This window comes from Ixodes scapularis, unplaced genomic scaffold (genome assembly GCF_016920785.2).
Source record: "Ixodes scapularis isolate PalLabHiFi unplaced genomic scaffold, ASM1692078v2 PGA_scaffold1__304_contigs__length_218370807, whole genome shotgun sequence".
Lineage (NCBI taxonomy): Eukaryota > Metazoa > Arthropoda > Arachnida > Ixodida > Ixodidae > Ixodes > Ixodes scapularis.
Genome location: NW_024609846.1, coordinates 122220488 through 122233270, shown reverse-complemented (window position 1 = coordinate 122233270; position 12783 = coordinate 122220488). Strand labels below are relative to the sequence as shown.

Sequence of the window (12783 nt, the reverse complement as noted above, 5' to 3'; positions counted from 1 at the left end):
TTCAACGGCCGCCATAATTTCCCTAGCCCCGAGAACGGTACACACAGAGCGCAACACAGCAACAACAAGCGATCATTGTCGTTTCTTTTGTTTTGTTCTCTGTCGTAACTTAAAGATTGTCAAACTACTAGTGCTAGAAAATCAGGGCCACATAGCCTTGTATATTTTAACTAAACTGAATTTAATAACGAGGGACTCAAATTGGTTGTTCCTTTACGGCTCCATATTTTCTTCGCTCTCTCCCGAGCGCGGTCCGGGTTAGAAGCCCTCTTCCAAGCCACGGCTGCTTTCAGCAACGGCGAGAGTCGGCGGACGCTAACCCTAGTGTGGTGGAATCTTCTCATTCTGGTCACTAAATTAAGCTGTAAAATGAGCTTTTCATTAAAGCAACACTTAAGGCCTACAGCGACCATCTTGAAGAGGCTTAAAATTTGAACCCTAGATGGCGACATTGATCCGTGTGGCCAAGTAACTCAGGTATGGCTCGTGGCACCGATGTTCCGCCTAGTCATATAGCCTCCTCTATACTGACAAAGCTTGGCAGATCGCCACGAGAAGCGGCCGCCGATATTGAAAAGGAAGAGCGGCAGACAAGGGATGAGAAGAGAGCCACGTGACGGGCGCCCCGCTGCGGCGAGACGCCGAAACCCACTTCTCCGAAGCGATGTAATGTCCGCTCGCGCTCCTCGCGTTCCTCGCGCTACCACTTCTTTTCTCGTTGGGTTTGAAAATCATGTTTTGGGTCGTCGCCGCTGCAAAAGCTGTGCGATGACGTCCAGGTTCCCCGAGAAATGGTCTGTGCTGCCACAGATCCTCGCGCTCCGAATCTGCATAGAGGAGGCTATGGCCCACTTCCCTATGCACGTTGCACGTTCACCGCGTGTCTTCGTCCGCGTCACGCAGTGCCACCGCTGCCCAGTTGGCTCGGCTGCTAAGCAAAACTAAGGTGCCTCAATGTCCTTCTGTTAGGGTTATGCCACCCTTTGTAGTACCCGATGCCGACAGCACGCGCTCATGGGTAAAATACAAAAAAAAAATTATAAAATACAAAATGTTGCCGTAGCGCAGTCAGCGCCACAAACGCGTGCAGTGGCACGCTCTTTTACGCGATTCTGAACAAAAAAATAAAAATAAACGTGTGGGACAGAATGGAGAGATGTCTCCATCCTAAGCAAAGCGCACATGAAGGCATTCTAAGCAAAACAAGCTAGCCCAGCCAGCTCATCTGTCGGAGAATGCCAAGCTGGGCAGTCTCTGATATGGGCTTCTGATCCGCATTGCAGTAATGTCTACCCGCTATTGTGCACGACATCACGAAGAGAAAAAGATGTTGTGGCTTGACTTGTTAATTTATTTGTGAAGTATCCACACTACCTTTCCCTTAGACTGTCAGGCAGTCTTGGGCAAGGTAGTGTGGTCGCACTCCCACGCGGCTGAGAAAGTCCTATTCCTTCTAGGTGAGGGCGAAGGCCGCGAGAAAAGCTGCTCAATAGCCCAGTCATAGAAGAACATGACAGGGAATCTTGGGGAATCACTGATTATCTTGCTTGTTTTATTTCGCAACATTGATTGCGGGTTTCTGCAAGAACAAAGAGAAGCGAGAGGGAACTTCCAAAGGACACTAGTCATGGTGGGTGTAAAAAGCACTGTGGAAGCTTGGAGTTGTCGCATGAATAAACTAACACCGTGAAAGTTTATCGTCTGTCATTACTCTTATTTCAATAAATTTAAGAATAATTAATAAAAAAAAAGGCGACCTAGAGAGGGTTTAGCATGGTTTAGGCCATCGTGAAACACTTTTGGTAGCGCACTTCACGGGAGAGGGTTTTATTAGACCCTTTTCCCGAACGTCAGATTTCAGTCGAAACAACTGTCTTCCTGTTACCTCACTGATGTTCCCAGCCACTAAAATGGGTAATAAATTAATAACGAATTAACTCCCAGATAACGTTTTGGTCATAACGCTGTTATTTATACAACTCAATAGCCTGCCTCGCGACCACAGGAATAAAGTGAAGCGTGCCAAATGAGAGGAAGAGAAAGTGAAGGTCAGTCAAGGCTGCGCACATGCGCATCTGCTTAAAAGCGTCTGTGTCAAGTGCAAGATAAGTGCCACGCTAGAAATTTTCTTGAACAAGTAGTTCTCCAATTTTGGTCACAACTCAACAGGTGTCACAATCGGTCATAAAAAACGCCAAAAAAACTTGCTGTTATGGTTTCGCTGACTTTAGACAAAACTTAGCAAAGTTTACCGAATTCAAAAGCTGCTAATTTGAATACGCGATAATATTCTAGATTGTTTGCACTAACTTTATCTTCCAGCAGTAAAACATATATATTCAAGTTACATTTTTGTGTCTAAAGAAGATGGATATTTCTCTGCAGTTCTATATGTTTTTCAGTGACACTAAACCCCAAGTTATATAAAAGGACCACGATATGCGAACGAGCATATATTTAAGTTTGTCTACCAGGAGTTCGGATACCATGTGTTGAAAACTAACAGCGGTGCATTTGTACTACGAAACAATGTTTGCCTATTTTTGCCATTTTTATTCATTTTCCAGCGAGTCTTACAGCATATATATAACATCAATCTAAATGACATTTGGAACACATTTTGAGGCTATACCCGTTAATAATTGTTATAAGATTCAAACGTAAGTGCCGAGCAGTTGCCGTGAAAATTGATCGTAGATTTACTCCCATGAAGCCTATATTACAAGAAATATAGCTCTCAATATAAGATAAAATTGAAAAAAGCGCTACGATATGCAAAGCAAGCACTTTTTATCTGTACCTCTTGAAATTTTGAACCAAATCGGTCCAACAATAAACTCACCCCATTTGTACTACCAAATCATGTACGGCCAAAAACATCACCTCACACGTGTTCCCAGCGAGCATAATTTCTAATATACTCACATATACGTTTTGTTTCAAGATGAAGACCGTTTTCTCTTTTATATATTCGCATATAATAAATATTTCAGGAAGCAACCAAGCGTGAGAATTGCGATTCAAGCACCTGCTTATATCGTCATTATTTGTATAGTCGCCGTGGGGCCTCAGCATTGGACATTTTTAAAACGCGCCTACTTTATGCTTGCACTAACCCGGTCATGCAGTGTGCGTGCATAAGTTTCGCATTCTCAACACTCTTGTTTAAAGTCAATATACTTTCTTCGTATCTATGTGTGTTGTCTGAAATTACGAGCAATATCGCGGCAATCCCTCTTGCGATCATAGTCTGAATCAAGAAAAAAATCACTGTACTTCGTTTCAGCTTCGGTCCAGACGCAGGAAAAGCTACAAGCGCGAGCTCCGGACTTTCAGCATCCCTGCCAAACACTCGCGCTCGTGCAGTGCAAGCACTGTTCTGGGCCACATGCTCGCGCTTGTAGCATCGGCTGCGTCTGGGCCGAAGCTGAAACGAAGTATTGCCTCATAATTCTTCAAGACCACACCGCGAGTTCCCGCCCGTTCGAAACATGAGAAATAAAATATAGGGCACTTTATGTTAAGTTTAACAGATTCGTAAGAAAAAGAGAAAAAAAAGAAAGCTTCATTTCGCGGTTTGTGCAGGTGGGCTATTGCCTATACGGCCAGGGTGACATCGTATAGAAGGCTAAAGGGATGAGTCGGTTAATTACGTCAAATTTGTTAATTAACGTTTGCAATTTTAGAAAATTTACATATGGTTGCAATGGGGGCTTACTGAGCGTCATCGAAAACCACTAATCAGTAATTTTCAGAAAGACTTTGAGCGCGTGAGGAGCGTAGTATTGCGCTAAAGTTCTCACTCGGGCAGCAGGAGCAGGCCTACCTGTATGATAAAGCGGCCGCGCGATTTTTTGTCTCTTATCAGAGCCCCAGCCTCAAACCTGCTGCACAAGTGGTACCTTTAGCGCACTATTAGGCCTCCCACGCGCTCAAAGTATTTCTAAAAATCATTGGTATTGTGGTTTTCGATGACGCTTAGCAAGTCTTGATTTGAAACCATTTGTCTATTTTCACTTATTAAATATTTGTCAACAAAGTTTACTTAATTAACCGAGTGATCGTTGCGATTATCCCGCTATACTATGTCTCTCCGGCCGCATAACTCACTTGCACAAACGGCATAAGTCAAGGTTTCACGGCTTCTTTTTTAAAACAAATTTGCTAAACTTAAAAAACAAGCAAAAAAACTTGTGTATCTTTTTTTTTTTTTTTTTAAAGCTGACTGAAGTGGGATATTCCTCGTCTGAACCGGAATATCAGTGATGTGACTTACACTGGGCGCTGTAATATCTCAGCCAGTTTTGGTTTCGAGAGGCGCACTTCTCTGAACAGGTGCTCCTCTTTGGGATATTGAAGAACGAAGCAAAACATTATTTCCCTAACTTACCCCATTGGGTGAGCTTCAGTGCCAGGCGTTCATAGACCTTTCCGAGAATCATGATGAACAGTAGGTTCACGAAGGCTCCAGAACAGCTGGCAATGAGGGAAGCAAGCCCTTTGAAGGATTTGCTGCGGAAGAGCGGGATGGACACCAGCACCCGGTAGATGATCACAGACACCATGAACACCAGCACAAGGGCTATCTGCATGGTGGACACAGGGGAAGCGCGAAATTTCAAACATTACAAGGAAACGATTATTAGATGCGCGACTGTTTAGTTTGATAAATGCGTAATTAAGTCTTGAATTCGCCGTTTAAATGAAGCTGGCTCCCGAACTTGCCGGTAGGTGGTGTAAGTTGTACGCTTTTGCTTTGTGTTCTACTTACTTCTCTGTACCTTGTGCTGAACTTTACAATTTGGCTATGCCCTCCAACTAGTACTACAGAAGCTAATTAGTCACCTTAGTGATTTATATAAAGTCTAGCTCTAAGACGTATTTCATATCGGCTCTTCCTAAACCTGTGCAACACTACGTCGTCGATATGTGTATCCGAACTTGCGCCACTATATTAAAGTATGCCCGCGGCCGCGGATGTATCACATCCATTACTACGTAATCATAATTTTATAATCACAAAGTGTACCTATCGGTGTACCGAATAACGAACACGCTCAGTGAACATGTTGAAGACTAACACTGCTGAAGCCTTTAGCTTTACTTATTTCACTTTTTTGTCTTTATTTTCTCATTGGAAGGCCCATGATGCACGACTGCACCAGTAGATCCCAAAAATATTACAATAAGCTTGATCTTTTCTTTTGATGAATCGGCTGTTACTGTGATAAACATGTTTCGTTTTATTGTTCCCATTGTTCTGAGCACGAACGCTATGAACCATAAAATATGCAGTGTATTTCTTCAAGAGCAATGCATCAAGACGGCACCACTCACCATAAGCATGAGCACAGCGACGCCTGCAGCAATTCTTTGCTTTCGAATGTGTGCTGGAAAAGAAGGTTCTTTGACCCCCGTAATAGGATTACGTTCCACGTGCTGCGCTTTGGCTGCAAACTCGGGTCGGGGCCGCTCCTAGAAAGACACCGGTTCAAAATGTAGTATGGCGTGCATCTCGGAGCACAAAATGTTATCCAAACAAATTCGGACAGAACCACCTATGCTGTTGTCTCATTAAGCGATCAGCTGCAGACATTATTGAAAAAACCTTGGCCTGTCACACGCCAATTTTTTTTCTCTATATTTAGCGGGAAGACTGAATGAGTGTTTTTTGTCACGTGACATCAAGCAATTTCAAGTCATTTTAACCGCTAATTTTAGTGAAGAAAGTGAATTGAGTATTGAGGTCACGTGACTTCAAGTTTTAATGTCATTTTTTCCTGTAAATTTAGCGGGGGAAACTGAATTAGTGTATAAGTCAAGTGGCTAGATTTAACGGAGAAACTAAGTTTTAGAATAGGTTACGTGACATAAAGTCGTGAAGTCATTTTCCACGCTAAATTTAGCGGGGAAACTAGATTGGTGTTGAGGTCACGTGACGTAAAATTTACCACTAAATTTAGCGGAGAAATTGAGTTTGTGCATAAGTCACGTGGACTAAAGTAATGTGGAATGTTCAAGCTAAATTTAGCGGGGGCAACTAAATTACTCTGGAGGTCACGTGGCGTCAGTTTCCCCACTAAATCTAGCGGGTAAACTCAATTTGTGTATATGTCACGTGACATCAAGTTGTGACATCATTTCCCCCCTAAATTTAGCGGGAAAAATAAACGGCCAAAAAGTACCTCAATGTGGCCTAAAGGTACTAAAAAGCTAATCTATTTAAAACGCATAAACCACCAAGAAATGGATACGGCGACTGTTATTGCGAAACTATAATTAACACCGTTTAGGCGAATATCCATTGCAAGACCAAAGTGTTCATGCTAATTCGAGACAGGAACACACATGCCAACTGCTTCGATCAGCATACGTAGTACCGACCGGGAGCTTTAGATAATTATTTTTCGATCAAAAATTTTGCTAAGGTTTCCAGAGAAAAGTATTTTTGTATTGTCTGGTGACATCGCTTCAGGACTATTTTGTAACTCTGCTTAATCTCTGCGCTATATATTAGAGACACAAAAATGGTTGTGACCAAACATGGTTCTACGCAAATTGTAGATAAGATTAGTTATAATATAATGGGGAACATGCACCCCTCCTCGGTTTACCAAGATGGGAAGCGTTGAATAAAAAGTATCCCCACGCACGTCGTAAAACTAGAGCTGTCCGCTGAAATATTTGTCTCAACGCAGCAATAGCTGCAGCTTTGGAATGCTGCGTTTGGCTCTGCCTTTACTCGCAAAGTAACAGTTCAAGTCTATCCAAACTCAAACAATCCGGCACATGGCGTTCTCATTATCTACTTGACTCGTTCTACGCTGCGCCACCATTTTTTTCTTAGGAACTCTTTATTCCGGTTAAGGAAGTTATTTCGAGATGCATTCAGGTAATTGAAGAAATAAGTCATTTTTTTACCTAATACGAATAACAACCTAGATGTGTTGTAGGCAGATGCTCTATCAGCAAAACCTCAGCTCAGCTGAAGAGAAACATACTTGGCATACACAAATGCAAGCTGGTAAAAGAAAGTAGAGCTGTACATTTATGAATACTACTAAGCAGTCGTTTTATTTTCTTTGCTGCGTACAAGGAACACGTCCAGAACATACGAAAGGATTACCGCAATACGTACACGCAGTTCCGAAAAACCCGAAAAGCACGATTCCTTTTCCACACTGGACATCAAAGTGAAACCCGCAATGGCGTAGTTAATGCTGTAGTTAATGTACTACTGTCATTGTGCAGAACCTCTGCGACTGTAGATACCAAACATACTGGCTGTAAAATTGGGGGTGTGTGATTCTGCTCTTCGTGAAAAGCAAAAAAGCAATTCGAGGGCATCGTGGATCTTGACCGCAATACAGGAATTTCGGTACAAAGTGAAGTCGGTCTGCCCTTCAGAAAATGCACTGGATAAATGCTGCATTGGACCATTCTTGACGGTGCAGTAAAACTGGGTTTTTTAACTTGCCTCACACTATATAAATTACATGACGTCACGGCGGTTTTACATTAATCTATATTAAAACGAGAAACGGCGGGAATTGAACATAGGATTTCTTGCCTTTGCAATGGCAGCTGTGTATACGTTTTTTTAACGCATTCTCCGTGCCATCAAGGTGCGTAATTTTTCAAAATTAATTAAATGTTCTAAGTGTTCGGAAAGTTAACTTCAATAGAACAAACCAATGCGCAATAATAAAAAAAAACTACCCTTAATTGCGTTTTTAAAAGACCTAAACATAAGGTTCCATGATGCATAATTCAGTTTCTCTACGATGTTCCGTTTTATTTACTCCCAAATAAAAAAAAAATTTAGTAACAATACTTATATCTGTCACGCTTCCTGCCACATTGAAAGCCTTCCGTTCGCGTAAATAACGTAAAGCGGGGACTCACTTCTTCCTCTTCAAAATCCATGCAGTCCCAGTGGTGCGCTAAACTGGCCGATTTTCGTTTCCAGTACTCGAGAAATGACACCGCTGAAAGCAGTGACATGCAATGTAAGGACCCAAGAAACTTTGGAGATTGACTGGAGGCGCTTGCAACAGGATCAATCATTGCTAAAGGAGAAATAAGTGAATATGTGACGATTTCGCTAGTATGCTATAGTGCACAACTTTAAATATTTAGCGTCCGATTTTTGTGACCACGCGGTAGCTCATAACTGTAAGTCAATTGCCCCGTAACGTTGTCCTGAAGTACTGGACGTTCGTAAGAAAAAAAGAGCCGTGCTCTTCGGCCCACGTAAATAAGCTACGCATCGCAGAAAGCTATGACTCAGTGAGATTGTGACGCTAGAGGTTGCGATAGAACGCGAAAGTTTGTGAACATGACGCTCCCTATGTGGAAAGATAAAAAAGGAAGACGTGATTTCTACATGAGCCGACGTCTACATAAGCGTAATGTTTTCAAAACAAGAAATAATGTTCTGCGCGGCGTTAGCACCTATTACAGTCAAAATAATCTTTTCAGCAAGAAAGAAAAAAGTTTCTTTTTTTTGCTGGCAAGTATTTTTCACTGCTAGAAATGCCAGATGCATGCAGAATCTAAGTTTATGTTTTGACAAGATTTGGCTTAGGTGAACAGAGGCTCAGGGGTTCACTTAAGAGGGGGGGGGGGGGGGGGGCGGCAAAGGCCCTCGGGGCAAGTTTTGTTTTCATGGGAAAAACAACATACACCAGCCTTTTTCGTTTTAGGAAGAAATGTATAGTTTTTGGTGAAATAGCAAATATTACGTCAACCAAATAAATCTGTGCAACTCTTCGCCCTTGACGTCACCCTCTGTGATGTCTTCCAGCCCCTTCCAGGGACGTTTCACGAGAAAGTCAAGGTAATTTGTTTTTAGGAGCAATTGTTTCTCCATTTTTTTCTAATTTTTGCAGTTTGTCTTGCTCTAAATTGCGCTAAACGAATTGACGTACAAAGAGAACACATTATTATCGACGATAGCCTGAGTTACGTGATGATCAGGGCCGCACATATAAGCCACCTTTCTACGCCTAAATTGTTGAACCGAGCCGTGGATGCATGCTGGACATGAGAAGTACGACACATGACGGCACAAGATGGTTCGTCATTAACATTTGAAGCACGACCGAAGATTTTGGAGCTTTTAAGAAGGGAGAATAGTTGGCGTCGTGAAATCCTCTATTCACTGCGCTTAAAAGGGCGATGCAACGATTTTCGTACTTTGCGCAAATACCGCTTAGAACCAATCCCTGCGGTTAATGAGCTATGGAACACGCGGTTGTTTTTTACCACACGGAATAGAAGTCGCAGAAAAAATTAAAGGAAAACGAGCAGCGTTCACCCCCTCATCTCGCAGCCAAACAAGCGGCCACGTGATCTGGAGCCGATTTTATGCCGCCAATGTTGATCATAGCCACGCACTGGGGTTGCAAGGCACAAGAAACGCGCTAAGTTCCAGATATTGTTAGGGTTCGGCTATTGTCGTCATTGCAGCGATTGGACACGGACCACTACCCGAATCTTTGTCGAGCTGTTGATTATCACGAGCCCATATCGAGTGCCCACGCAATGTTCGGGTACAATTTATGAGCCGCATTCAAATATCGTCGCTGGGGTATAGTGCGACCCACAGTTATGTCATCAGGTTTTGCTCAGGGAGAGTCTGAAAGAAAACGCTCGCTTTTGCTTTTGATATTTCACCGCTACAAAGGAGTTTCTTGGTCAGTGGCGTTGCGTGCGAGTATACTCGGCTCCCACTAGTGCCAGTGAGCTCGTGTAAAGTGAAAAGCATTTCAAACGAATATCGTAGCACGGCCCCTTTGAGTGTCATAAAAGCTAAAAGAATGTGCATGGAAAGTGTGAGGGCAAGAACAATAGAGTACACAAAATCGTACAAGATTTTTCGTTCGGCAATTCAACTGGCGAATTTCGAGCGGTTTCGGAAGGCGATTTTGGAGGGCACTTTAAGAGGGCGGTATTGGGGGGCGCGCAAGCGTTCTTTCGCATCTACCGCACAAAGGTGCGAGCGTAGTGCGCCTTTGGAGCGCTACAAATTTACCAAGGTAATTCCACATTAATGGTATTTCAAATCCCCATCCATCTCAAGAAACTTCTCCTAAAGCTACGCGAACGTGGCTTTAGTAAACAAATTGTGTGTTGGCTTTTATAACAATTTCAACTGCAAGGTCCAACAGTTTTTATTATTCGAGGATTTGGAAATAATACTACTACCTGTAGACCATAACTCATAGTCACACTTACCCCAGAAGGAAACGAAGATTGCGTAGAACACAGTGCCGGGATGATCAAACAAGTAGGTAATCTTCGTAAATATGCAGTTGTCGCTGATATACCAGTAATCGCACCCGTACGTCTCGTCGCAGCGCGGGCACATGCGGTACTTCTTGTCGCTGTTGCAGATTTCGTTCCTGAAAGAATGAAAAAAAAATTCAAGTGGAAGGAAATACAATATGTACAGCTTCTTTCACCACCTTTACAATAAAACATTATTCTTAGTATTTAGGAATGTTAAAGAAGAACCTAACGTGTTTTTTTTTTTTTTGTTTTTTCTTTCAAGGGCGCTAAGTCCGGTACTTCTTTTACTGGTTTCAAGGGAAGTCATAAACATTCCCAATATCTTGGACGCTACAGGCACTTGGAAATGACTCGAAGCGGCTGTAAATAATCATAACTGAGCGCATGACAAAAAAAAATCGCACAAGAAAAATGTGTTGCACGCGTGTCTGCTTTCAGACCTTTTTTCGAGTTTGCTAAATACTAGTTACAGTAAACATGTACATGATAAACATGTACATATATATTCAAAGCAGGTTTCGGTGATTTTGATGTAATTAGTAAACAATAATAAATGCATATCAGATTCATTTGACAAAATTGTTGAAGAATAGATTATTGCTAATCTGCATGGAAGTTTTCTTATATTATGGTATATATTTCCTAACATGTGTTGGTTCTATTTGACGCTAAGAGGTGCTATGTGTGCCGTCGTAAATGACTTGTCGAATTTCCAGCAACAACAACAAAGAACTGCAAAATCACGAGTGAACTTGCTGCTTACTTTTATGTCTCTAAAGTTATGAATACATTACCACAATAGATCCCCTTTATGAGAACCTACGAATAGGTGATTAGGGGAATTGGTGGACGAGCGCGTTAATGTACAGCAGATCGGAGCACATGGAACGCAAGCTCGGGCTGGAGAAGCCAGGATCCTGGGTTCAATCCCCCACCCCTGCCCTTTCCGACCTGGGTGAGCATCGTGCCGGAGTGCGGTCGTGCATCACTACTGCGGGGTGCATGTTAAAGACGACAAGCTAGCAGTGGTATTACATTGTGTAAATGTGTCATTGCTATGGCAGTCATCTCCCATAGCATTAAAAACACAGCACAACTATTAATTAAATATTGCACGTGGCAAAATCTTTTTATATCTCATAACGATGGTGAAGGATATATTTCGAAAAACTTAAAGGATCTTCACATCGTACGTTGATTTTGGGCAATCCTCCCTGCCTAACAAAACTCGGAAAAGGTACATAACTAAGAATTGCCAAAAAAGATTGTTAATTTGCTTTAACCCATGCTTTTATTTCGCGCCATTTCTCTTGATCGAGGATACTAAAGTGACTTGAGAGATGTCATGAAGGTTGCATTATGCTTCTCTGCGCCATAATTTAGGGCGACAGCAACCTTCTAGTTCTGACCTAAAAAAAAAAAAATATACCCCGAACTAAAAATAAAAAGAGAACACCGAACTCCCACACGCGAACGATTTTTTTTCCTTTGTACAAGCGTGTACTAGGGCCACTGAATAAGCTACGCTTGAGAGTAACGACACTCCAGTTATCTTGATGCTTAAAACCCACGGTGGCCAACTATCTGAATCTTTATTTGAAATTGCAGGAACCGCTTTTCCGCCCTCCAGAGATGTTAAAACAGTTCTCGGCAGAAAAAAAAAAAAAAATATTATCTGATCTTTTTAACACCGCATCTAAAGCCGAGGAAGTCGGATTTTTGAATCGTTACTATCGACTGCTGCGTCTGCTTAGCACTAAGCACCGAGATGGCGGCGCTCACTAGCAGATCGGGGAACGGAATGTCTATACTCTAAGCGCAGCTCATTTAGTGGCTCTAGTGTGTACAACAAGTGCTGTGCTTCGAACATTGTTAAGGTGCCCCACGCAGCCGCTGCTTTGAAACGTGCTTTCGGGAAACAATAGACCGATCTCACTAAGCTTTCCACGCATGCGTGACGCCGCCATAACTGTAGTTCATAGGATGCAGACGCCAGTTCACGAGACAGCTCATGCCACCTCGTGCTCTGCTCGTGCAGACCTCCAGCGGGGTTGTCGCACGTGCAGAGAGACTACAGCTCCCACGATGCATGTTGGCAGCGGTAGTGTACTCGAACTAGCTGGTGAGATCGGTCTATTACTCGCCAGAACGTCACATTGCAAAAGACGGAGTGCGTGTTGTCTCGCTCTCTTGGCTTTTGCTTCCCTGTCACCAGCTTCACGAGCGCGCGCCTTTGCCTTGCGTCTTCAATGGCACACGTTCTCGTGCGTGTGCACACGTTCTCGGCGGCTTCGTTACATTTTGCTCACTCGATCTGTGAGGTTCACTGATCTGCATATTTAAACAATTTCCTTTTTAAAGACTCCGTAAAACGATGAAAATAACCCATAACAGGAGTAAATAAACAAACAATAAATTACGAAATAAGCTTGTGCAGCAGGCATTTGTTTAGTTGGGTTAGAACTTAAAACTAGAAAAAGTTCAACCGTG

General features: G+C 42.7%; 1 protein-coding gene across 1 annotated transcript in view; it reads right to left on the bottom strand.

The window, feature by feature from the left end:
- The window catches only part of LOC8041694 (anoctamin-7), a 78339-nt gene that overhangs the window by 15835 nt on the left and 49721 nt on the right, over nucleotides 1-12783 (bottom strand). The window contains exons 8-11 of the mRNA XM_042290312.1: nucleotides 10240-10406; nucleotides 7906-7988; nucleotides 5338-5475; nucleotides 4391-4586 (exon numbers count right to left, since the gene is read on the bottom strand). Coding sequence (XP_042146246.1) covers nucleotides 4391-4586; nucleotides 5338-5475; nucleotides 7906-7988; nucleotides 10240-10406 — 584 coding nt within the window. The remainder of the gene's footprint in view (nucleotides 1-4390; nucleotides 4587-5337; nucleotides 5476-7905; nucleotides 7989-10239; nucleotides 10407-12783) is intronic.